Source organism: Pyricularia oryzae, chromosome 3, assembly GCF_000002495.2.
Source record: "Pyricularia oryzae 70-15 chromosome 3, whole genome shotgun sequence".
NCBI lineage: Eukaryota > Fungi > Ascomycota > Sordariomycetes > Magnaporthales > Pyriculariaceae > Pyricularia > Pyricularia oryzae.
Genome location: NC_017849.1, coordinates 2,882,656 through 2,903,457, shown reverse-complemented (window position 1 = coordinate 2,903,457; position 20,802 = coordinate 2,882,656). Strand labels below are relative to the sequence as shown.

Below are 20,802 nucleotides of genomic sequence, written 5' to 3'. Positions count from 1 at the left end.
ATACACAAGTAGGTACGGAGTAGGTAGGTAAGGTAGGAACCTAGGTACTTACCTGGATTAGGTAGTTAGATGGCAATAGTGGGGTGGGTGGTTCAGGCGAGGGGCAGAAGGGAGAAAAAAAAAAAAAAAAAAAACTGCAGTGCGGTTCGGCGGCCGCTGTGCATACATAAAGCCCAACGACTTTCAGAGTTCTAAATTTCTTTGTGCTTGGGCAGCCACAGTCGTGTTCTTCAGCCAAAATTTCTTCTTTGGTTCAAGTGCCTTCTCTCAGTCTCGATTTCTCATAAGAAAAAGATTGTGTGTGTTAACACATCACCAACAAAACAATAAAAAATGAGCGGCGAAATCACCCACGAGACCATCAAAGGTTTGAATTACTTATTACCCAAGCTCTAAACCCAACCATGCACAAACATTCTTCACTTTTCCGCACTCTACCTCTCACAAGCATACGCCTCACAACTTGTGCCTCCAGTCATGATACTTTTGTAGTGCCAATCTTATTTGTTTGACAAGGAACGACGCAAACGGCTGCAACAGACTCCGGGAAAACATCTAGCTAGATGAGGAGTTTTGCTGTAGCTCAATTTGTTCAGGAAGCAACTGGGCTAGGAGTATAACCTGCTTTATACATGCTTTCCCCGGTGCCTTTGAGAGTTTGCTCGCGCGGCTTCCGGGCGTTGTCTGTTATTGGCCTCCTTGACAAACGCCAAGTCTTCTCAGCACTTCGCAGCCCACATTCGCATCGGTCACTAGGGCTAACGGGTTCATATCACCATTCGATTGCAGATGGATGGTTCCGCGAGATCTCGGACATGTGGCCAGGTAAGTGAAGCTGGTGGAGATGTCATTCTCAACCATCACCTATGGATTGGTGTCTGAACTCTGTCCCGGTGATGAGGGTCATTCAATGATCAATGTCTAATCTACTTCCAATGCAGGCCAGGCCATGACCCTCAAGGTCGAGAAGGTCCTGCACCACGAGAGGAGCAAGTACCAGGATGTGCTCATCTTCCAGTCGACTGACTACGGCAAGGTCTTGGTCCTGGACAACGTGATCCAGTGCACGGAGCGCGATGAGTTCTCGTACCAGGAGATGATCACCCACCTCGCCATGAACTCGCACCCCAACCCCAAGAAGGTGCTCGTCATCGGTGGTGGTGACGGTGGTGTTCTCCGCGAGGTCGTCAAGCACGACTGCGTCGAGGAGGCCATCCTCTGCGACATTGACGAGGCTGTCATCCGCCTGTCCAAGGAGTACCTCCCCAACATGTCGGCTGGCTTTAACCACCCCAAGGTCAAGGTCCACGTTGGCGACGGCTTCAAGTTCCTTGCCGACTACCAAAACACCTTTGACGTCATCATCACCGACTCGTCCGACCCCGAGGGCCCCGCCGAGAGCCTGTTCCAGAAGCCCTACTTCCAGCTTCTCTTCAATGCCCTCACCGAGGGCGGTGTTATCACCACACAAGGTTGTATGTTCCCTTACGAGTCAAGACGAGGAGCCCAGATGCCCGCGTTTTCCCCTCCCTTCTCCCCCATTTCCTCCCCTGCGAGAGCACTCGAAAAGTCCGCAAAGGGGAGAAAAAAAAAGAAATAAAAAACCAACCATAAAGACCGACTTTTTTGAGGCCTTCCCCGATAATGACAAGTGGACTACTACAGGGTTTTCCCTCCCAAACGGCATTTGCTTTTACTCGACTGAGCGGGCTACAACCACTCGGATGAGATACCGGGCTTGCTTGTTTTCTTTTCTTTGGAGCAGTGGGAGGTTTTCTCCCGCTGTTCTAGCCTGGTTTGCCATTGCAGCTACTGCGACCTCTTTTTTTTCTATTCCAACCCAAGATACCCCCTCCCTTCGTAGCACACTGGAGACCTTCGTCCAAACGTTTTGCTTCTAGGCTTTATTTGCTACTTCCCCCGCAATACCCCCGCTCTAGATTTGACCTCGTGCGATCGTTACTTACCAGCGTCTATATTATTCTAGCCGAGAACCAATGGCTCCACCTGCCCCTGATCACCAAGCTCCGCAAGGACTGCAAGGAGATCTTCCCCGTGGCCGAGTACGCCTACACGACCATCCCGACCTACCCCTCGGGACAGATTGGCTTCATGGTCTGCAGCAAGGACCCCAAGGCCAACCTCAAGGAGCCGCTGAGGTCGTGGACCCAGGAGGAGGAGCTCGAGAAGTGCCGCTACTACAGCTCAGACATCCACAAGGCCAGCTTCGTGCTGCCCAACTTTGCCCGCAAGGCTCTCCAGGACTAAGCGGATAGGGGAACTGTGGGTTGAGAGCTGAGTTGGATGCGTTGGGGGTCGGGAGAGAAAAGTTCTGATAATCATTGTCTGAGATTGAAAGTCGATGATATGAGACATCTCGCCATTTGCACATAAATTATAGCTGCACATATCCCAGTAAATACAGTCGTCACACTTGGGTGCCCTCGCCTTCAGAGCCACAGATACCTTCAGCTCGAAAACATCAGTGGTAATCAACAGCTTGAAGTATGATCAATACTTAAGATTCTGGTAACAGAAAACGCTGGGTGAATTTGCCACTCGCCATGATTTCATTCTCTATAAGTTTTGGGCGTAATTGTTTCTTATCTTTGATTATTATTGAGCATACGTGCCAATATCCACTGGATAACCCACTTCATAACCCCACGCTTCATCTTCAGGCGCCCGGCTGGCTGATGTCCGGGTAGACATCGAACCTCCTTTGATCCCTGAGAGGGATCCTAGTCCGGGGCCCTTCTATAGCCTCGGGGTCCAGGTCGGCGTAGACAATTGTCTCGACGTCGTCGGCCTGGCTCAGGACCTCGGCCATGGGGTCGGCGACAAGGCTGTGGCCCCAGGCGTGATAGGAGGCCTTCAGGTCCCTGGCCGGACTGCAGAGGGCGACGTAGAGTTGGTTGTCGACGGCCCTGGCACGCGCCAGCAGCTCCCAGTGCAGCGGGCCCGTCGTCATGTTGAAAGCGCCCGGGTAGAGCAGCGCAAAGGCGCCCTTGCGCGCCGCGATTGTGGCCAGCTCTGGGAACCGTATGTCGTAGCAGATGGCCACGCCGACCTTGCCGTACGGGGGAAGGTCCACGATGGTCACCTCATTGCCGGGGGACAGCACGTCCGACTCACGGAAGGTAATCTTGCCCGGTATGTCGATGTCGAAGAGGTGGACCTTACGGTGGGTGGCCAGCAGGTCGCCCGACGGGGAGAAGACGAGCGCCGTGTTGTAGTACTTCTTGTCCTTGTCGTCCCCGCTGGCACCGTCGACCAGCTCCGGGATGGAGCCAGCGATGAGGTAGGCGCCCGTCTCCTTGGCCATGGCGGACAGGGCGTGGTAGCTCGGGCTCTGCCCCCGGGTCGGCGGGGAGGGCAGCAGGGCCTCAGCGTACGAGGGGAAATAGTCGCAGCCGTAGGGGGAGTTGAAGCACTCGGGCAGCAGGATGATCTTTGCTCCTGCGCGCGAGGCCTCGATCACCTTGTCGCGGGCGTGGGACAGGTTCGCCGCCTTATCGGCGCCGCTGGCCAGTTGGATGCAGGCGAGCTTGACAGGCTGCTTGAGCACCGGTTCGTGCGTCTTCTCCGCGCTGCTTGCCATTGTTCTGATGCCCAACAGAATGGACCTGCCTTTTACCGGTTGTTTGTACCTAACAGCGGAAACGATGGATGTTGATGCAAGCCTTGTGGTCTGCAATGCTCTTCGCATCGTCTTTTATTTCAATATTATGTATGGCGCGGAAAGCAGCCGAGATACATGGCCGATGTCGCCGCCCACCTGTGACGACCTGGAACTTAGGTGGGGTTTTATCATGTGTACAGTAGCATCATAGATTGATTTTGGGGTAAAGCCTACCCTGTACGCGGCGCACCTGCATGCACATAGTCCAGTAATTCCACGTTCCACATGGAGTAAAGAAAAAGAAACCCGAGGATAAAAAGGCGAATTTGATAGGTAGTTATTTTCTGCAGTACTGGGGTATCCCTTCTAGCATAACACGAGAAATCGAAGAAAAAGAAACATGTAATGAAAAGAAACCATTACTTCCTCCATGTGGAGGCACAAGCTCCTGACCGTGCCGTCCAGACTTGTGCCTCCCGCCTATACTCCGTACCACACCGCACACGATGCATGCATATGCGTAGTGAACAGCCACGCTTGTACTTGGCAATCTGCACTCTGCACCATACCTTTTTTCCAAACGCACTCCAAGCCTGCAAAGATTACTGGCTACCTTTCTCCCCCTTGTCGTTCCTTGCAGCCCCCGCACACGCGCTTAAGCGTGTATTGCCTGCTGAACCTCGGGGTAAACAGTTACCATCTGGTGGTAGAGATCAGGGTGGTCGCGCATGAGAACCTCGGGGTCCCAGGCCGTAGCGACAAAGATGGTGTCAATACCACTGCTGATGGGCGTGGTAAATACGTTGCAGATTTGTAGACCTATGAGGAAGCTGAACGCAACTACCACTGGAGTGAAACTGCCGTCGCGGTTGTACGCTGGGTTGGTGATAACCAAGTACACATACGAAAGCAAGGCACACGCGAAGGCAACCATCATGGCGCCCATGCCTAGAACCGGACCAATCAGGCAATCGTTGATAAGGGCATCGATACCGCGATCCTTGATCATCCTACAGTAGAGGTCGAGACAAAGTCAGATATGCCAATGAGAAAAAAAAGCAAAAAAAAAGCGCAGTAGCGGTCATGTACTCACTTCCAAGTATCCTTTGCGGCGGAAAAGTAGCTTTTTCCATACAGCGCGATATGGCAGAAGGCATATCGGTTGGCGAACTCAACAGCCCACTGCAGTATGGAAATGATGCAACCAAGACAAGCAAAGATGAGGCACGAGACGATGTCACCATCTGCGGCTGCTTGCGACTTGGCCATTGAGCAAAGCTGGCGCAAGAAGTTGATAATAGCCACGATCAAGCTGCCCAAGCTGATACTGCCAAAGCTGTACGTCAAGGATCGCTTCAGTGCTCCTCGGGTAACGCGCTGAGGGTAGTTGCGCGAGCAGAAGTACCTTTAAGGAGCGGTCAAGCGTTAGTAGTTGGTTTCGGCATATGAACCGTACGTTCATAGTAAGGGGGCTTTTTCGCAGGGAAACATACCAACTACCATAGACGCCGGCAATTGTCGTGTGTATGGTATTCTTGATCCATTCAGAGACCCAGTATGCAGTAAAAGTCAAGAAGATAATAAAACCAATAACACGGCCTTGGCTACAGCTACCATCGCTGCAAGATGGGTTGGGGCTGTTTGTCGTGCCCGGCTGGTAGCGCACGTAGACGGCCACTAGCGTGACCGAGTACCATGCACCAAAAGCTGCACCAAGAAGACCACCCAGGGCGCTTACGAGGTAGACATGGCCATGGTTTTTGGCAACATCCACCGCCGTCCGCAGCATCAAGGCGCTGAAGGGGATACGCGGGATCCAGGTGATGAAAGCAACGACCAGAAGAATGACAAAAATGAGGAAAACTATGCCAGCTCCGTATTGCTTCCGGTACAAGAAGTATGCTGCCGTCGCGAACCCCATGAGAATGTTCAGGATGCCCGTGACCCAGATAAACTGCTTGGGGAATAAGCGCGCGAGCCATACGTATGCGTAGCTGAATACAATCGCAACTGCCAGCACGATCGTGAACAAGATCATTGTGCTCGTCGACAGCGAAAAGTTGTTCCTGCCATCGTAGATACCTCCTCCCTGCGTCCCCCGCGACGAGGCGTAACCCCGGAGCGAGATGGCAGAGATGGCGGCAAAGCCCAAGACGAAGATGATGAATAGGATGCCTGCCCAGAGGTCATTCCACTTGGGTTTTTCAACCTTGAAGGTCTGCGCAAAGTCCTGCTTCTCGTTCGCGTTGTAGTTCGGAACATATTGTGGAGGTGGCGGCGGGCCTTGGTTGTGTTGAGGAGGAGGAGCGTATCCGTACGGCGGTTGCGACGGTTGAGGGGGTGGTGCGCCATACCCGCCCTGCTGGCCGTAGTATGGCTGTTGTTGCGGCTGATAATAGCCTTGCGAAGACATGTTTTCTCGCTGCTCGATGGCTCTCAGAAGTTCTAATTCGGTTTCTTGAGTCCTGCTGTAGCCGTGGTTAGCTGGATTGTTGTACGCCATGGTGATGATCGAAGTCAAGCGTGTGAGAATAACACTCTGGGCGTGTTCCGGTCCGAGCCCTGTCCATCTTTTTAGGTAGGCGAGGAGAAGGTTTGGCGAGGGTGGCAGCAAAATAAAGGGATAACCTGTCTATTTTAGGCTTACACTGTATACCAGAAAGGTGCCTGCGAAATAATTGGTACTGCTGTCAGATCCACACCCGTCGTGATCCTTTGTATCGGCTGGGCGATCTTGTGAAAAAATGGATACAAGGGTGCGAAAGGCACGCGGCAATGAAGCGACGTCCGGCTCGCAGCCTTGAAATTAGTAAAATACCTCCAACGTAGGGAGGTGAATGCTTTATGGCTAAGAGGTATGTAGGTGTAGGTACCTAGGTTGAAAAAAAAAAAAAAAAAAAAAAAAAAAAAAAAGAGTGGTATCGCAAAAGATCAATGGGAAGGAATTCAATGTTTGTTTGGCTACATTAAACAGTACAAACAGAGTTTCCTACGAGGCAATGCCAGCCTGCTAATGGGGAAATTACGGTCTTGCGTTGCCGCCAAGCCGCTTCCCAAGGAATATTTTGGAAGGACAGGCAATTTGACCAGTGTTTGGGCTGAACGTGCCGTACGAAACCACTGAGACGCGGCGCAGGAAGTGGTGATATCATGCGGACACTGCCGAGATCCTGGGCAGCCACTACCACCTTAGGTAAATCCGGAGCTTGCTGGTGGGTCCTTGTCAGTCTTGTTTGCGAAGGAAACTTTCATCTGACAACTGAAGGTTCCCTAAAAATCACTGAGAAAATTGCTATACGATCAAAGTAGCCAATCAATTAGCCTTAGATCAACCGATGTTCCACTAGAGCTAAAATCTCTGCTAATCCATATGCCATGGATGTCTATTCTTGTCGCTGGCTGCACTGAGCTTAGTGGGGTATGATGCATTCCATGCAATTCGACCAAGACCCATGCACTGTGCCTTGATCCTGCCGATTTTCCGCACACTGGAGCATCTTATCCTATTCTAGTTCTCGACCTTAATCACTATGTACAGTCCTTGAGTCCTTAGTCTTGCCGGTGTGCCTCGATTAGTACCTGCCTCGGTCCCTAAGTTATGCAAGTAATAAATAGCCCATCTTCAGTAGGCCCCTAAGGTAAGAATATACATATTTTCCTGCGAATGATGACTAACGTATCCTCATTTTGGTCAGCAATGCCGCCCTACTCAGCTGGTCAGCCAGGTCATCAAGTTCAACGCAATCATCAGCCCTGCACCAATAGTGTTCATATCATGTTACGGTCGTGGCAATTAGCATTTCTCATTTCCAACCCTAACCCGTGACATTGCTGTAGCGAGTCGTGACAGTCACAGCCGAATGTGGGGTTATGGGGGGTTGGGGGGCTAAGGAGTTTAGGGAGTTTTGGGAATCGAATCGCGGTCAGCATCACTGAGCCTCAGTCCAACTAAACGAATCGCCAGGACTCTGTGGAACTTCTCATGATGGCGACCGACCCCATGAAGGAAGCGAAAAGAGTGTGGCTGATGGCTGCCTGGTCTATCAGACATTCTTAACTTCGCTGTGGTTTTTGGCAGGTGCCGGCAGCTGCTCGACCAGGCCGCGCGTCAGCATGGCATCCAGTATATGCGGCAGAAGCGCAGGGTTTAATCACTGTCGATTGGTCGGCGCGTCTCAACCCCGTATTAGGCAACGAGCATTTGGGGCTTAGACCTCTACAACTTCCATACTACTGCTACTGCTAACTCGAAGGAGTTTTTAAGGTAGGTAGGTCCCTGACCTTGTAAATAGGGCGATGGCAGCCCCTGATGCAGTAAGGCTGGCTAGCTTCCTAGCCATCCTCGTCCACAAACTCACTTGATACCTCCCATAAGGTATCCATATTGCCCACCATCAATCGGCTGCCTCTCGTTTCCACCCCGCTTTCCTGCTCACTCCTACGCTCAACTCTGCATACATGCCTCAGGGCAGCAAAATCGACAACCTAGGCTCGGGGATCTTACTTCATTCCCCTTGTCAGCAAGACTGGAGAATCCTCTGGCTGCTTTTGCGATTATCAGCCCTTGATATTTTGTAGTCTTTTTGCTCTCCTGGTTTTCTTCCCGAGTAGCTTTCATATCTGGCCGATCGCAGAGCTTAATATACCCTTGTTTCTCTGCCCTTGCAGCTTCTGGACAGCTGTTGTCCAATTCCTTTTCTCGTCAAGGTTGACCTGCGAAGCCACCTGCACAAGATGGAACACAACAGCAGAAGCTTAGACGATCGTCAGAACTACCCGGACAGGGATAGTATACAGTGTTACTCAGAGAGCGACAGATTCCGCCTTGCATACGTCGACTCCGATTGCAGCGACGCCGAGTCTGATGCCAGTGGTATCAATCAATCGAGCTTGAGGTCCTATCATTCATCATTTCGGATGGGAAGTTCCTACCGCGACCCAGTTCAGCGTCGATCACCATTGTAAGCCTGGTATTCCATTTTGCACCTACACAGAAAACAATATCTTTCATTGCTGCCACGCCTCAACTCGGGCAATCGCCGACTAACAAGTTATAAGCCGCCTTCCACAAGACATGGATCCTACCCAGGCGGTCTACGAGGGATGGACTGTGTATGTTCCTCGGGATGAGAAAGACTCTTACAACGTCCGTGTCGCACCCACTAGCCACTCACAGCAGGAGCTTGCAGAGATGCATCTTGCTGCGCTGGACCAGTACCATGGCGCTCATCGCAGCAGCATCGGTTGCCTCCCCATGCGTCGCATCCTGAGGCGAGCCACTTGGCGGCCAAGCTATGATGAGCACATTGATAGCCGCATTGCGAAATGCCAAAAATCTCTTCAGGATGAGCTCTCGTATCTTCTTCAGGACAGAAGCCGCCATTCCAGTTCGTCAGAGCGCGAGCGCATATGGACTGTGGCTATGCTGCAGGAACAGCTCTGTCCTCGGTTTGCTTCCACCAAGCCTACCCCTGCTAGACGTCACCGGCTCAGGTGGTGGAAGGACAACGCCCGTAGCCGCGAGACGGAATTTTTTGTCGTCATACTCGGCCGCGAGACGAGGCACGAGCCCGGCGGTATTCCTCTGTACGCAAGGTACACGAACCCATGGCGTGCCGTCGACGACGAGCAGACATTGCAGGAGAAGGAAGCACTCTCCAGAGAGCGAGGCGAAGACTGTTTTGCCCCGTCCCAATCCAACAGAGGGAGCCGCAGGTCTTTCCCTCGTCCTGTGATCAGACACCGTGATCCGCCGGCGCCGGTACCGTCAGCGCCATTGCTCTCGCAGGCCCCCCGGTTCGATGCTTTCAGTAATCAGCCGCCTGCGGAGTCTCTGCCGCCGCGGCCCTGGGAAAGCGGGCTTCAGCAAGATACTTGGTTTGCGCCGCACCAAGCACCATTTTCACTCCCTAATCTTCCTCCTCCGCCAGTCCCTGCTCGTCCACGCTGCTGGCATCCTGGACCACCACCCACATACCGCGCAACACCCACGCCACCTGGGCCAATTTCTCATTCCCCATCAATGTTTGAGGGTTTCCGACAATCGCCGCCGCTCAATCATTTCGAAGCCTTCTTTCCTTTACAACCGAACCCTCCGTCCGTGTCATGGCCACCGTCTCCAAGCTCCTATCGCCATTTCTCTCCGCCGCTGTCATCTTACGGGCCGCCTCCCCCACAACCTAATGCGTACTCCAACCTGACAACTCCGACGTCACTTGGCTCGATTCATGTGCCCATGTTTGGACCTCTTTCTTTAGTACCCCCCGTGGTATCTCGGTCACCTTCTCCTCCGTACTCGCCTCGATCTAACGAGAACAATGCAACGAGAGACGAAAAGAGTGAATCAACCTCAACTTCTGGCTCTGCTGGGTCCAACGATTCCCATTTGCATCGGCAGGATACAGGCACGACAGAGTTGGAGCCTAAGGAGGAAGCCAAGTCTCTTGCCAAAGACAAGCCAACGGGTATGCGTAGTGATGATTGATGATTTTTGGTGTTTTATGTAACATGCTAGTTTGTACAGCGTATTTTGGTGTTCTTATCATGTTTGAGCCAGGTTCGGATTGGGCTGTAATCTGTGTGTCTTGATATTTCACGGGTTGGATTTCTATTTCCCTAGTAACATCTGCTAGTAGTCATGATGAAGTCAATGAAGTCATTGCGTTCCCGTTTTGCGTGTATTATTAGAGGAATATTCAAAGGCGAAGCGACCATTATCTAACCCTCACTAAGTAGAAAGTATCATCGCGATTAGTTCTAGTAACCGGGCTTGATTGCACCAGACACCGCCGAGATGAGTCTCTCAGACGATAGTCTGGCCAACTAAAAGGCGCATGTTTCGGCGACGGCAAGCCAAGAGCTTCGGTGCTCATATCACAAGTTGAATTATTTTGGCAGTGAAATTGAGGCGGTCGACTTCTGGTTGGCGTGATATAGAAAGTGAGACAAAACCGGGCAGCTGCTTTGTGTTCTCGCCAATCATTCGAGTTCTACGTGCAGCCCGATATCTTGGTAAAGGAGAGCCCAAAGGTCTTAATGGAGTTGAGTATAATCCACACTGACGTAATTTGGTAACGGTCGACGTGAAGGCTAAAGCCCAACTTGTTGAGAAAATGAGACATAAGAAAAGAAGAAGAAATAAAGCAGCAGATGCAGGGAAGAGTAAGTATAATAGAACTCAATATTGCTATGTTAGGGTGTGATTGGGTACCTTTGATGACTCCTGTCATCGCGTGAATGGAGGCGGCAAAAAGGTTACTTTGAAGAAAATGGGCATAGTCATAATTTGGTACGTACGCCCTAGATCTTGCGCCATGCCTTCGGGATTGCCGTTTCGTGCGAACCATATTTAGGTAAGGAAGGTTTTTTTTTTTTTGTCTTTTCTTTCGCGAACAGGTCAAGTTCAGGTGTGCAATATTTGCCTACCTAGGCAATAATTAGGTAGGCATGGTACCTATGTCCCCGTATTCCTCACAAACACATACTGTAGTATGACAAAAATCCGCTGTTGATTGACCTCACCTAGGTAAAAAAGGAATGAATGCATTCTAGACCTGTGTGTGGGTTGCGCGAGGGTCAGACGCATGCCACTCGGCGACAGGTATCCGAGGTGGTTGGTCACCTTTGGCTCCTGACCATTTGCATGAATGAGGGTCAAGTTGTGAGTGGTATTCTTCGAGAGCCCACGTCTATTCTTAAGATGCTTGTCTGTTCCAGCGAACACTGCCTGTCATCTCAACACTTATTCCCCATCGATCTAACTTTACAGTGGTAATGGTTTGTCCGATCCAGTTCTCGGAATGACACGAGTGCGTCGCAATGGTGGGGTTTCCTGTCTCACAAAAATAAAAAATAGGTCGATGACATGCCGAGTTCCAAACATGGTAGAAGCTCCTCGAAACGGCCCAGCTACGGGGCCCTGAGAAAAAAGACAGAAAAAAAGACAGAAAAAAAAAAAGAAAAAAAAAAGAAAAAACATGTCATCAGGAGAGAGAAGACACGCATGGGATGCAATGTGATGTTATTAATGCTACTGCAGCGATTGAAGTCAGTCACTCGGGCTAGTTCTAGTCCAGGCTAGGAGACAGAACAAAGAACAGGATTCTCTAGCTGTGTGTGCAACAAGTCTATTCTGGCTTGCTACTAATTAGGTCTAAAAGCACAAGTATGGAGGTACATGATAGATGGAAGTGGGGTAACAACAGCTTGAACAGGTACCTCCTGCGACCGGTTAATACTGTACCGCGTACACAGTCAAAACTGCACAACCAGTTCGCCCCACAGTTCTGCTGAATGGTACAAAGGTAAAAATTACCCATAGACTCGGATGATCTCCATGTGCGCTTCCGTCCAATTCTTTTCATTCCGTCTCAGGAAATGTGGAAGGCAGCGGGTACGGGATGAACAGTTTAAAAGGGACCAAGCCTAACAGTAAAGGTTAAGTAAAGCCCAGTGTCAACCGCAAGTATACGAGATGGACCCGTCTTTCTAAAGAAAAGAAAATGAATGTCTTGTATGTAGAGGAAACCTAGTTAGGATTACACACCTTCTTCGCAATGATGACCTACAAAAAAAAGACATGGTTACTTGACAGCCGGACTTGCTCTGACCTGGCGCCAGACCAGCCGACATGCACTGCACTTGACCTGAATGCCTGCCTGAATGGTTGGTTGGGTCGCTCGCTCGCGCATCAATCAGCCCGGCTGTGTACTGAATGTACATACTATGTACATGTGTACAGTAGTCCAGCCCCCGTGTCCTGCCCCCATCGGTAAAGTGACCTTGCTTTCTGAACGTCGTACCTTAATAGGCTCTCACCTGCTCTGCCACCACCATACCCTGTTCAATGTCCACAAAATCTTGGCCGGGACTTTGGGTTTTGTCTCCATTGCCAACCCACCCCCTCCTGACTCTCTTGAAATTCCTCTCGTCTCCGCCTGCCTGCGCCAGTTGTCCCCCCTCCATCACGTCACTGGCGCTTTTGAGCAGTCCCGTCCGTCCTTTTTCAACCATCCCCGTTAGTGACGATACACGTTAATTGTATTGTACACCCGAGGTATATACTTGTGATATTATCCTGATATTTTGAAATTCTGCGATTTTTTTCAAAGAAAAACTTTTGTTCTTTCTTGTCATTGTGAGAAACACCCTCCTTTTCTCCCCGCGTTGGCGTGCGTAAATATTACCTACTTGGTTTACGTCGATCATCGCTTGAAAATTTTGGGTCTAACAACTTCACCAGGAGCGCAGTAGAGTTGTGAGCGGCGGCGACAAAAACAAACAGATGGCTCCTGAAGGAGTCTACAAAGAGTCCCGCACATACCACGTGCGGGACCGGTCGCCCTCGGATGACGAGTTTGATGACAGGCATTATGGTAGCAGGACCACGGTGCACCGTTACAAGGTGAACCCGGGCTCCCGCCTAGAGCGCGTAGAGCGGATAGAGCGCATCGAGGATATCGACGACGACCGGCGCTCGCGCTTCTCGGGCTACGCCGGCCGGTCGGAGCGTGACCTGCTCGACGTCGACGGACCGCGTGGCCGCTCTTACGTACCCGAGCGACCCCGCTCAGCATTTGAGCCGAGTCCGCGCAATACCATGGTCGAGCACAAGCATGTCACCAAGCATGACTACGACGGAGACGGTGTGCCAGACGACATAGAGATCTACAAGGAGTCCCGCGAATACGACAGGGACCGCGGTGACCGGACTAGCCGCCAGGTCGTCGAGCGCATCGAGCGCGAGCCAGGCGACCCCCTCGGCCCTGAGGTCAGGTCGCGCGTCGAGAAGAAAGTCGTTGAGCGCGGCGACGACCAGCCGCTTTCACCTCGCGAGCGCGACTGGGATAGGCAGTCGCGCGGCGGCTGGGATCGGGACGAGACCGATGTCCGTGTCGAGAAGCGTGTCGAGCGCCGAGAAGACGGGGAGATGCGCATCGAGCGCCGCATGGAGGAGCGGAGAGACGAGCCGTATGGAGAGGTCGAGCGCTACCGCAAGGAAACAGAATATTACGAGCCAGCGCCGTCGATGCCTCCTATCGTTATACGCCAGCGCGCACCAGAGCAGAAGATCATCGTCCAGGAAGCTCCTTCGCCGGCGCCCTTGGTCATCCGCGACGAGAGGCGCTGGAGGGAGGATGATGAGTATTACCGACGTCGCGAGGTCGGTCTGTACCGCGGCCGTGAACGCCAGGAGGAGTACGCCATGGAGCGCTACGATCGCCGTAGGGAACGAGACCGCCGCGAGTACAGTGACGACGACGAGGAGTACTACGTGAGGAAGAAGACTATCGTCCGTGAGCGTAGTCAGAGCGCAGACCACCACCGCAAGCGTCACCTAGCCGAGGGGGCCCTGGCTGGTGCTGGTGCCGCCGCGCTCCTTGCAACTAGGCGATCTGGTGATGGCGGGCTCCAGGAGAACCGGGGTCGCAAGGTCATTGCTGGCGCTGCGCTCGGAGCGCTCGGAACTGAAGTCTTCAAGCGCGCGCGAAGCGCGTACCAGGATCATTACGGCGAGGATGGCCGTGGGCGATCGCGGTCTCGCTCACGCTCGCGAGGTCGGGATGAAGATCGACACTCCAAGCTCAAGACAGGCCTCGGTCTTGCGGCAGCCGCCTTGGCTGTCGCGGGAGCTGCAAAGTACTACCAGACCTCCAAGGTTGAAAAGGAAGAGGCGAGTCGTGGACGCAGCCTTCGTCGTGGCTATTCTGAGGAGTACTACTCATCTCGCTCCCGTTCTCGCACCCGTTCGCGCAGCCGTAGCCGTGCAGCAAGTGTGGCCAAAGCCGCTGCCGGCACTGCCGCCGTTGCAGGTATAGTCAAGCATTTGCGAGACAAATCACGCGCCCGCAGTGGTGGACGTAGCCGCAGCCGCAGCCACAGCCGCAGTAAATCGCCTCGTCACCGGTCCCGTTCGCGCCTGCGCACCGGCGCCGAGATTGTGGCGGCGGGGCTTGCCGGCGGAGCAGCCAAGAAGATATACGACAAGCACCAGGAGAAGAAGGAGCGTGAGCGTTCGCGATCCGTCGCGGCAGGGAAGCGCAGGAGCCGAAGCAGAAGCTTGAGCTCGGATTGGTCATATGATGACCGTGACCGCAGACGGCGTTCGCGGTCCCACAGCAGGTCCAACGCCCGCGCTAGACTGCCCCCCCTCCCCCACAACGACTCCTCGAGAGCTGACTCCGAGTTAGGTATGGTTGAGTACGGCAACAATCCGGTCGCGCCGGAAGCGCGCCGCAGAGGGGCTGGCGGCGGCGGCGGCGGCGGCTATGACTCGGCGACCGAGGATTACGATGGCCGGCGGCGTCATCGCGGCCGCCGATCGAGTTACTCCGACAGCGACCAAGATGACAAGAAGCCCGAGAAGAAGAGGAGTAAGAGCCGCCTGAGGGAGATGGCCGCTGCCGGGGCCGGTGCCGCGGCTGCTGCCATCGGCCTGAAGGGGATACAGAAGCGGAGAGAAAAGTCGAAGGAGCGCGACGAGGAAGAGGAGCGCCGGCACGAGGACGAGATGCGCGAACGAGATAGGGATAGGGACAGGGACAGGCCCCGCAATAGGAGTCGCGTTGGCTTTGACGACCGACACATGAGCCCAGAACGTGATCGAAACAGGGAGCGAGAAGAGAGGGCCAGAGACCGGGAACGTAGACGTGAGTAACCTTGCACCCCGTCGATTTTGCACAGGTTTTGTTGTTCTCTTTCCTCCCCCTCACCCCTCATTGTGAATACGGCATCAGCAATGCGGATAATATGCCGGGTATGACCCTTGCTCGCTGGCTCAAGATGTGCCCTTGGGTGAACTAACGAAAACCAATGTACACTGGGCGCAGGATATGAGGATGAGATCGATGATGGCTACGACAGCTACGATGACCGTTACCATGGTCACAGTCATCCGCCATCACCGCCACACGCGTCTGGCGGCGCCTACATCCGGCCAGCAATGTCGGGCGCGGCAGGTCCTGGCTTCACCAGCCATCCAAACATTGCCTCGACCAACCTCAACGACTACGGCGGCTACCATCCAGCTGACTATGGCGGCTATCCCCCAAACTCAGCGCCCACCCCGACAGGCATGCCACCACCTCCTGCAGGGATGCCTCCGGCAGCGCCGCCATACCCAATGGATCCGCGTCCGCCCAACAATGCACCAGGACCGCCGCCCATGGGATTTCCTCCCGGTCCTCCGCCTCCGCGGATGAACCCCCATGGCGACCACGTGAGTCAAGTTCCCCTGTCCAAGGACGCTGAACGCCCGGGTGCGTTATAACCATTTGAATAAGCTCGACTCTGTGCTTCCGTGGTTCTGGACCTGGCTCGGAACCTGAACTGACGGGCTTTTCAATTGCAGATGGTGTAAAACCTCGTGCCCAGTCCCTGTCCCGATCTTCGTCATCGTCTTTCTTCAGTGACACCACAATCGCAGCTCCATCCCGAGCGAATCTTGGCTCGGGGAACGAGCATTCAAAATCTGTAGTATTTATTCCTCTCAGTCCAAAGTCCTCTCAGACCCTTAGAAAACTCCACGAGGGTCAAGGAGGCGATAAGGATACTGAGCATAGCGATCTGGGCGACGACAAACCGACTGCAGATCAGCAGCAGCTCGTACCACATCCTTCGTATCCTCGCAGGAAGGAAGACGATAATGATCCTGAATATGTGGATGTTAGGTCAAGGTCCCGACGGCACCGTTCTAGCTCAGAGGGTGCTATGGTTCACCGCCCCCGTCATCGTCAGGATCGCTACTTGGATACGGAAGACGATGATTTTGTCGAAGTTCTGCCTGACCGTTTCGACTCACAAGGTCGTCCCATCCACGATGATGGCCCTCGCCCGCGACGGTGGAGCTCACGTCGTGGAGAGTTTGAATACCGCAGTCCTCGACGTCGAGGTCTGGAAATGCAAGGCCAGTGGGCTGTTGGCGGCACGGACAATGAGACTGTCGAGCGTGCAGCAAGGCAAATCGTAAGCATGCTCGATGGTAAAGGAGGCTGGCTGGGCGTTCTGGGCGGTATACTCGGTGCCACCCTCGGTAGGGGCGATGATCGTCAGGGACTTGTTGGCGAGGCAGCACGTGGTGGTGACGGCGAAGGGCGGAGGGATCGTCGACGAGAACGAGATCGGCACTCTCGGCACGATGACGGCGATGAATTGGAAGTTGGCAGCGCGGCAGTCGAGTATGGAGCCGGAGACTGGAGAGAAGATCATCACGGGCAGAGGCGAAGGAGGAGAGGTTACGACTGATCTCATGATGTCTTTCCCATATTTAACGACTAATGACTTGGACGGCTATGTTTTGTTTACTTTGGCTTGAGGGGTTTTTTTTTATATTGTTTGTTTTGTCTTTGGATTTTTGCGACGTTTGGTTTCAAGTGCGCAAAGATAGGCACTCTTCTAGATATGCTCTCGGCTTGGTTCTTTTTGATTATTATTTTTTATTGCAAATAACTCCAGGCTATCGCGATTCATTGTTTACTTTGTGTTGATTTCGAACGAATGTCAAGATAACGACACCAATACCAAGATAATGATACTCACGGGCTGACTTTTCTTTCTCAACAGGCAGGTTGGTCGGGTCTTTGTTCGATTCTGCATATTTAGTGGAGAGTGGTCACGATAAAGGAAGCACGTGCATCCCACCCTCAAATCGTACGATACGCACTGAGCGACCGAATACACGCTCCCTTTACTCCTACCTCAAAAACTGCACGAAGTCTTCTAAACCTAGACTAGAAAGGAATAGGATACAGTTTTATAATTCGCAAACCAGGTGGGATACAAAATCCATATCTGAATCATATTGCTTGACTGTTTCAATCAAACAAGTCCGGAATCACGAAACGTCAAACAACCAGCCAGGCATGGCAAACATCACACCCAGAGTAGGTTTACTTCATCACACTCAAAGATGATTCGGGACAACTAAATATAGGGACGTCTCTAACCTTGCCGAGCTCAGACCATCGTGGCACCTGCGGCCGCCTTCACCATGGCGTGCCTTCTATTCACGTAAGAATCGATTGCAACAAATGCTACACAGCTCATCGTGCCCGGCATTGTATATCTTTTCCGGAATCAAATCAGCTTCGTCTAACTGGGCCGACCGCATCTCCAGATATACCCGCTCGTCCATCCGTCAGGCCAAAGCAAACGCCGTAAGTTACAAACCAGGGCCCTAGTTCTTGATGTCTTCCCTGTCCGCCATATGGTGGTTATAAATCATCTCTACATCACAAGCCACCGCCAGTATGCCATCAAAAGACAGACTAACCACTGGAACCGTATCCCCCATTATAGAAGACGAACCGCGATGCCCAAATTAGGAATCGTCCGTCCTATCCAGAGGAGCCAGCACCGCCTGAGAAGTAGGCTAGAGTTTCAACATTGTTACTTGCTTTTCATTGGGTTGCACTTGAGTTACTCGGTTTTGTTTTATTTTATAGTACTTAGAAGATGCTACTATTTGTTTTACTTTGGAACAAAACATCCTGAAGGGTTGAAAACAAACACCCTGACCGCTTAAAAAAAAAAAAAAAAAAAAAAAAAAAAAAAAAAAAAAAGCCTGCTTATTTTCTCGGGCTTTCCGGTCTCGAGCCGCGAAAGCAGATAAGCTGAGCTCTAGCCGACAGCGGGAGAGCACTACTGGTCTATGTCCGTCCTGAGATACACAAAAAAAATCTTTATACTGGTGCCATAAAGCCGAGGGATGGGGGATGGGGGATGGGGTGGTGTCTGGCACATACAGAGGGCCATGCGAAATATGATGATATATACATAAGTGCTCCCTGGACCTTAAACTATATGGCTAGGTGGCTAGACAGAATGAGTCGCCAAGAATGGATCGCGCAGATCAATGATGGGAGGCGTGACGGAGAGCCCAAAATCTCTCGCCGTACTAACGTGCATAATACGAAGCTACCCGCAATGTGTCACCTCAAGTTATCCTTCCGCCTCGCCAAGAAGTATTTTCCCATCAATCTTGGCTTGGTTTAACCTTCGCATAACATACTCGTATGTCAGCATCGTCACCGTGGCCGCCGGAACTGCGCGCATCAGGTTCGTGCCCATCCCGGCATAGAAGGCACGCCAGCCCTCCTCGCGGAGAATAGTTCTGAACGTCCGGGCGATGCCCTGGTACCTCGGTAACCCCGCACCTCCGTTGCTGCTTCCGTTACCGACCATAGGCTTCTGCTGCGTCTGCAGCCGGGTGCGAATAACCTCATGAGGATACGTCGCGCTGCTGGCGAGAACTTTGGATAATATTGTGGCGGCAAGGACACCCATCCACTGATTGGCCGCCTGGTGCCCTTCCTTGTCCACGGCCACGGCGCCCATGCCCTGGCCGGTGAATTTTGTTTTGAGGTACTCGTATGCTGGGAACTGCACGGCGACGTGGGTGAGGCCGAGCAGGGCTGGGGTCAAGCCCGAGTAGAATGAGGTGATGCCTTCGGTCGTGTACATCTTGCGAGCCGCGTCCATTGTCGACTTGTAGTGCCATGGAGAGTGCAGCGTCGGCCGCGAAGTTGGCGTGTTCGCACCCTTTGGGAACTGTGAATAGCTCGTTCTTATGTGGTCGCGTGCCGACTGCGACATGAGCCGTGTCTTGATGACCCATATGGGATTCGTCACGATGGTGCTGCTCGCGCCGGCAACGATCGAGGACCAGAAGTTGACGATGAATGAGTTTTCTGCAGAGGGGAACCCGAGGTCAAGTCAGCAAATTTGGTGGCTACGGCTTTGGGCGCGCGGAGATCAAGGTGGAAGGAAGCTTGGGCATACTGTGATGTTCCCCGAGGAACTCCTTGCTCTTGTTGTAGACTGTGAACCAGACTGCCCATGTCGGCAGGTATCCTAATATTATCGGTCCAAGCCCCCTGTACATGCCACGGATGCCCTCTTCCCGCCATATTATCTTGCCGGTGCCCAAAAGCCCCGAGTATACCCTGTGGTGTCCGACATGGCGCCCCTTTTGCACCGCGGCGAATCCACCCTGCGCTTGCAGCTTTGTCTTGATCACGTCGAGCGGGCAGACCACAACGCCCGAGGTGAAGCCACCAATGGCCCCGGAGAGGGCGTTGAACTGAGACGAGGTCGCGTGTGCGGCCCACTTCTCCAGCGGCGAGATGGTACGTGGGCTGTCCGGCATGGCCTCGAGGGGTTCGGGAACCGATATCCCGATAGACTCCGGGGTCGGCGGCGGCGGCGGGGGGTAGAATTCAGCAGGCGAGGTCAGCGGCCCATGGTCTCCCGCAGCGGTGGCGTCGCCCTCGGAATCAAAGCTCACAGGCGGAGTAACTTGGTGTCGTCGGTCGTGTGATGACATTCCACTCCCCCCTCAAAAGCGCGTGCTCTTCACAAGCCTGATTTTGTAACCGCGAGCAGGAGGGGCTCTTTGGGGCGGCGAGATGCGTCCCGAGAGAGCCCGATCCCGCCTGGGTTATGGTTATTTTGCGGCTAGCTCGTCTGTGCTACCTTCTATTTTGGTGGTTGGGTGGTAGCTGCAAATTGGCTGGCAGTTCAAACCGAGATCAAGGGATGCGCCTGAGGTCAACGTAGGTACTGTAGGGTACCTTGGGTGAGTGGATAATGTGCCTCGTAGGTGGTATTTTTGGCGGCAGGTATATAATGGGGCTTGGTCGGGAATAATTGGAAACTGAACAAGCCCCGTAGCGGCAAGACACCCAAGCGTTCGACGGCGAGTAATGAACCTATCCGATGCGAAAGGGCCATGAAAAAAAAAAAAAAAAAAAAATTAAGAAAAAAAAACTTATAACAACAACAACTGAAAACAAGAAAAAAAGAAAAAGAAAAAAAAAACAGAAAGAGAAGGGAAACAACAAAAAGCCTTGGCCGGATCACGACGGCTCGGTGTGTGCGGGGAAGCGCTTCTCCAAAGCCGCGTGAGCAGTGAACACCCACCGCTCGCAATACGTAGCAGTCTTAGTAGCACCAGCACCAGAACCGGCACGCCATTCGGGCCGCTCGGTTCGGAAACCAGGCAAGAGGGTGCAGAGGGGTCAGTACAACGAGCAGTCAATCGATCGATTTGGCGTAGGTATGTGCAATGCCTTACAAGTTGCCCCTGTTTGCTGGGACCAACGTAAGATTTACGGGTTTTGTGTTTCTTTTCCAGCTTTTTTTTTTTTTTTTTGTGCAGAAAAAAGCCTTTTGCTGCCTTGACC

At 52.9% G+C, this 20,802-nt stretch overlaps 6 protein-coding genes across 6 annotated transcripts; 4 read left to right on the top strand and 2 right to left on the bottom strand.

The window, feature by feature from the left end:
* The first annotated feature begins 164 nt into the window (after positions 1-164).
* On the top strand, positions 165-3,754 carry MGG_06197 (spermidine synthase). Its single transcript, XM_003712035.1, has 4 exons — positions 165-367; positions 790-825; positions 942-1,472; positions 1,988-3,754. Exons 1-4 carry the CDS (start codon positions 334-336, stop codon positions 2,266-2,268), a joined length of 882 nt encoding a protein of 293 aa, XP_003712083.1. The 5' UTR covers positions 165-333; the 3' UTR covers positions 2,269-3,754.
* A 175-nt stretch (positions 3,755-3,929) lies between these two features.
* On the bottom strand, positions 3,930-6,702 carry MGG_13186 (PNS1). The gene is made up of 3 exons (XM_003712034.1): positions 5,116-6,702; positions 4,716-5,027; positions 3,930-4,632 (listed from the first exon to the last, which is right to left on the bottom strand). The coding sequence occupies exons 1-3, from the start codon at positions 6,123-6,125 to the stop codon at positions 4,278-4,280; spliced, it is 1,677 nt and encodes a 558-aa protein (XP_003712082.1). The 5' UTR covers positions 6,126-6,702; the 3' UTR covers positions 3,930-4,277.
* A 1,027-nt stretch (positions 6,703-7,729) lies between these two features.
* Positions 7,730-10,441, top strand: MGG_06195 (uncharacterized protein). The gene is made up of 2 exons (XM_003712033.1): positions 7,730-8,583; positions 8,681-10,441. The coding sequence occupies exons 1-2, from the start codon at positions 8,357-8,359 to the stop codon at positions 10,104-10,106; spliced, it is 1,653 nt and encodes a 550-aa protein (XP_003712081.1). The 5' UTR covers positions 7,730-8,356; the 3' UTR covers positions 10,107-10,441.
* Positions 10,442-12,905: 2,464 nt separating this feature from the next.
* On the top strand, positions 12,906-15,890 carry MGG_15226 (uncharacterized protein; the record flags this gene model as incomplete). The annotated part of the gene is made up of 2 exons (XM_003712032.1): positions 12,906-15,270; positions 15,451-15,890. 2 exons carry the CDS (start codon positions 12,906-12,908, stop codon positions 15,888-15,890), a joined length of 2,805 nt encoding a protein of 934 aa, XP_003712080.1.
* A 1,591-nt stretch (positions 15,891-17,481) lies between these two features.
* On the top strand, positions 17,482-17,989 carry MGG_15227 (uncharacterized protein; the record flags this gene model as incomplete). The annotated part of the gene is made up of 4 exons (XM_003712031.1): positions 17,482-17,502; positions 17,580-17,629; positions 17,736-17,775; positions 17,918-17,989. The coding sequence occupies 4 exons, from the start codon at positions 17,482-17,484 to the stop codon at positions 17,987-17,989; spliced, it is 183 nt and encodes a 60-aa protein (XP_003712079.1).
* A 192-nt stretch (positions 17,990-18,181) lies between these two features.
* On the bottom strand, positions 18,182-20,773 carry MGG_06193 (solute carrier family 25 member 33). Its single transcript, XM_003712030.1, has 2 exons — positions 19,400-20,773; positions 18,182-19,308 (listed from the first exon to the last, which is right to left on the bottom strand). Exons 1-2 carry the CDS (start codon positions 19,941-19,943, stop codon positions 18,560-18,562), a joined length of 1,293 nt encoding a protein of 430 aa, XP_003712078.1. The 5' UTR covers positions 19,944-20,773; the 3' UTR covers positions 18,182-18,559.
* Between the last annotated feature and the right edge of the window lie 29 nt (positions 20,774-20,802).

Coding starts and splice junctions, on each gene's coding strand:
- MGG_06193 (XM_003712030.1), bottom strand. CDS start 19,943: ATGTCATCACACGACCGACGACACCAAGTTACTCCGCCTGTGAGCTTT. Junction 19,309..19,399: donor GTTCCTCGGGGAACATCACA/GTATGCCCAAGC, acceptor TCCCCTCTGCAG/AAAACTCATTCATCGTCAAC.
- MGG_06197 (XM_003712035.1), top strand. CDS start 334: ATGAGCGGCGAAATCACCCACGAGACCATCAAAG. Junction 368..789: donor CACCCACGAGACCATCAAAG/GTTTGAATTACT, acceptor ATTCGATTGCAG/ATGGATGGTTCCGCGAGATC. Junction 826..941: donor GATCTCGGACATGTGGCCAG/GTAAGTGAAGCT, acceptor CTTCCAATGCAG/GCCAGGCCATGACCCTCAAG.
- MGG_06195 (XM_003712033.1), top strand. CDS start 8,357: ATGGAACACAACAGCAGAAGCTTAGACGATCGTCAGAACTACCCGGAC. Junction 8,584..8,680: donor GTTCAGCGTCGATCACCATT/GTAAGCCTGGTA, acceptor ACAAGTTATAAG/CCGCCTTCCACAAGACATGG.
- MGG_13186 (XM_003712034.1), bottom strand. CDS start 6,125: ATGGCGTACAACAATCCAGCTAACCACGGCTACAGCAGGACTCAAGAA. Junction 5,028..5,115: donor GCCGGCGTCTATGGTAGTTG/GTATGTTTCCCT, acceptor CGCTCCTTAAAG/GTACTTCTGCTCGCGCAACT. Junction 4,633..4,715: donor GCCGCAAAGGATACTTGGAA/GTGAGTACATGA, acceptor CCTCTACTGTAG/GATGATCAAGGATCGCGGTA.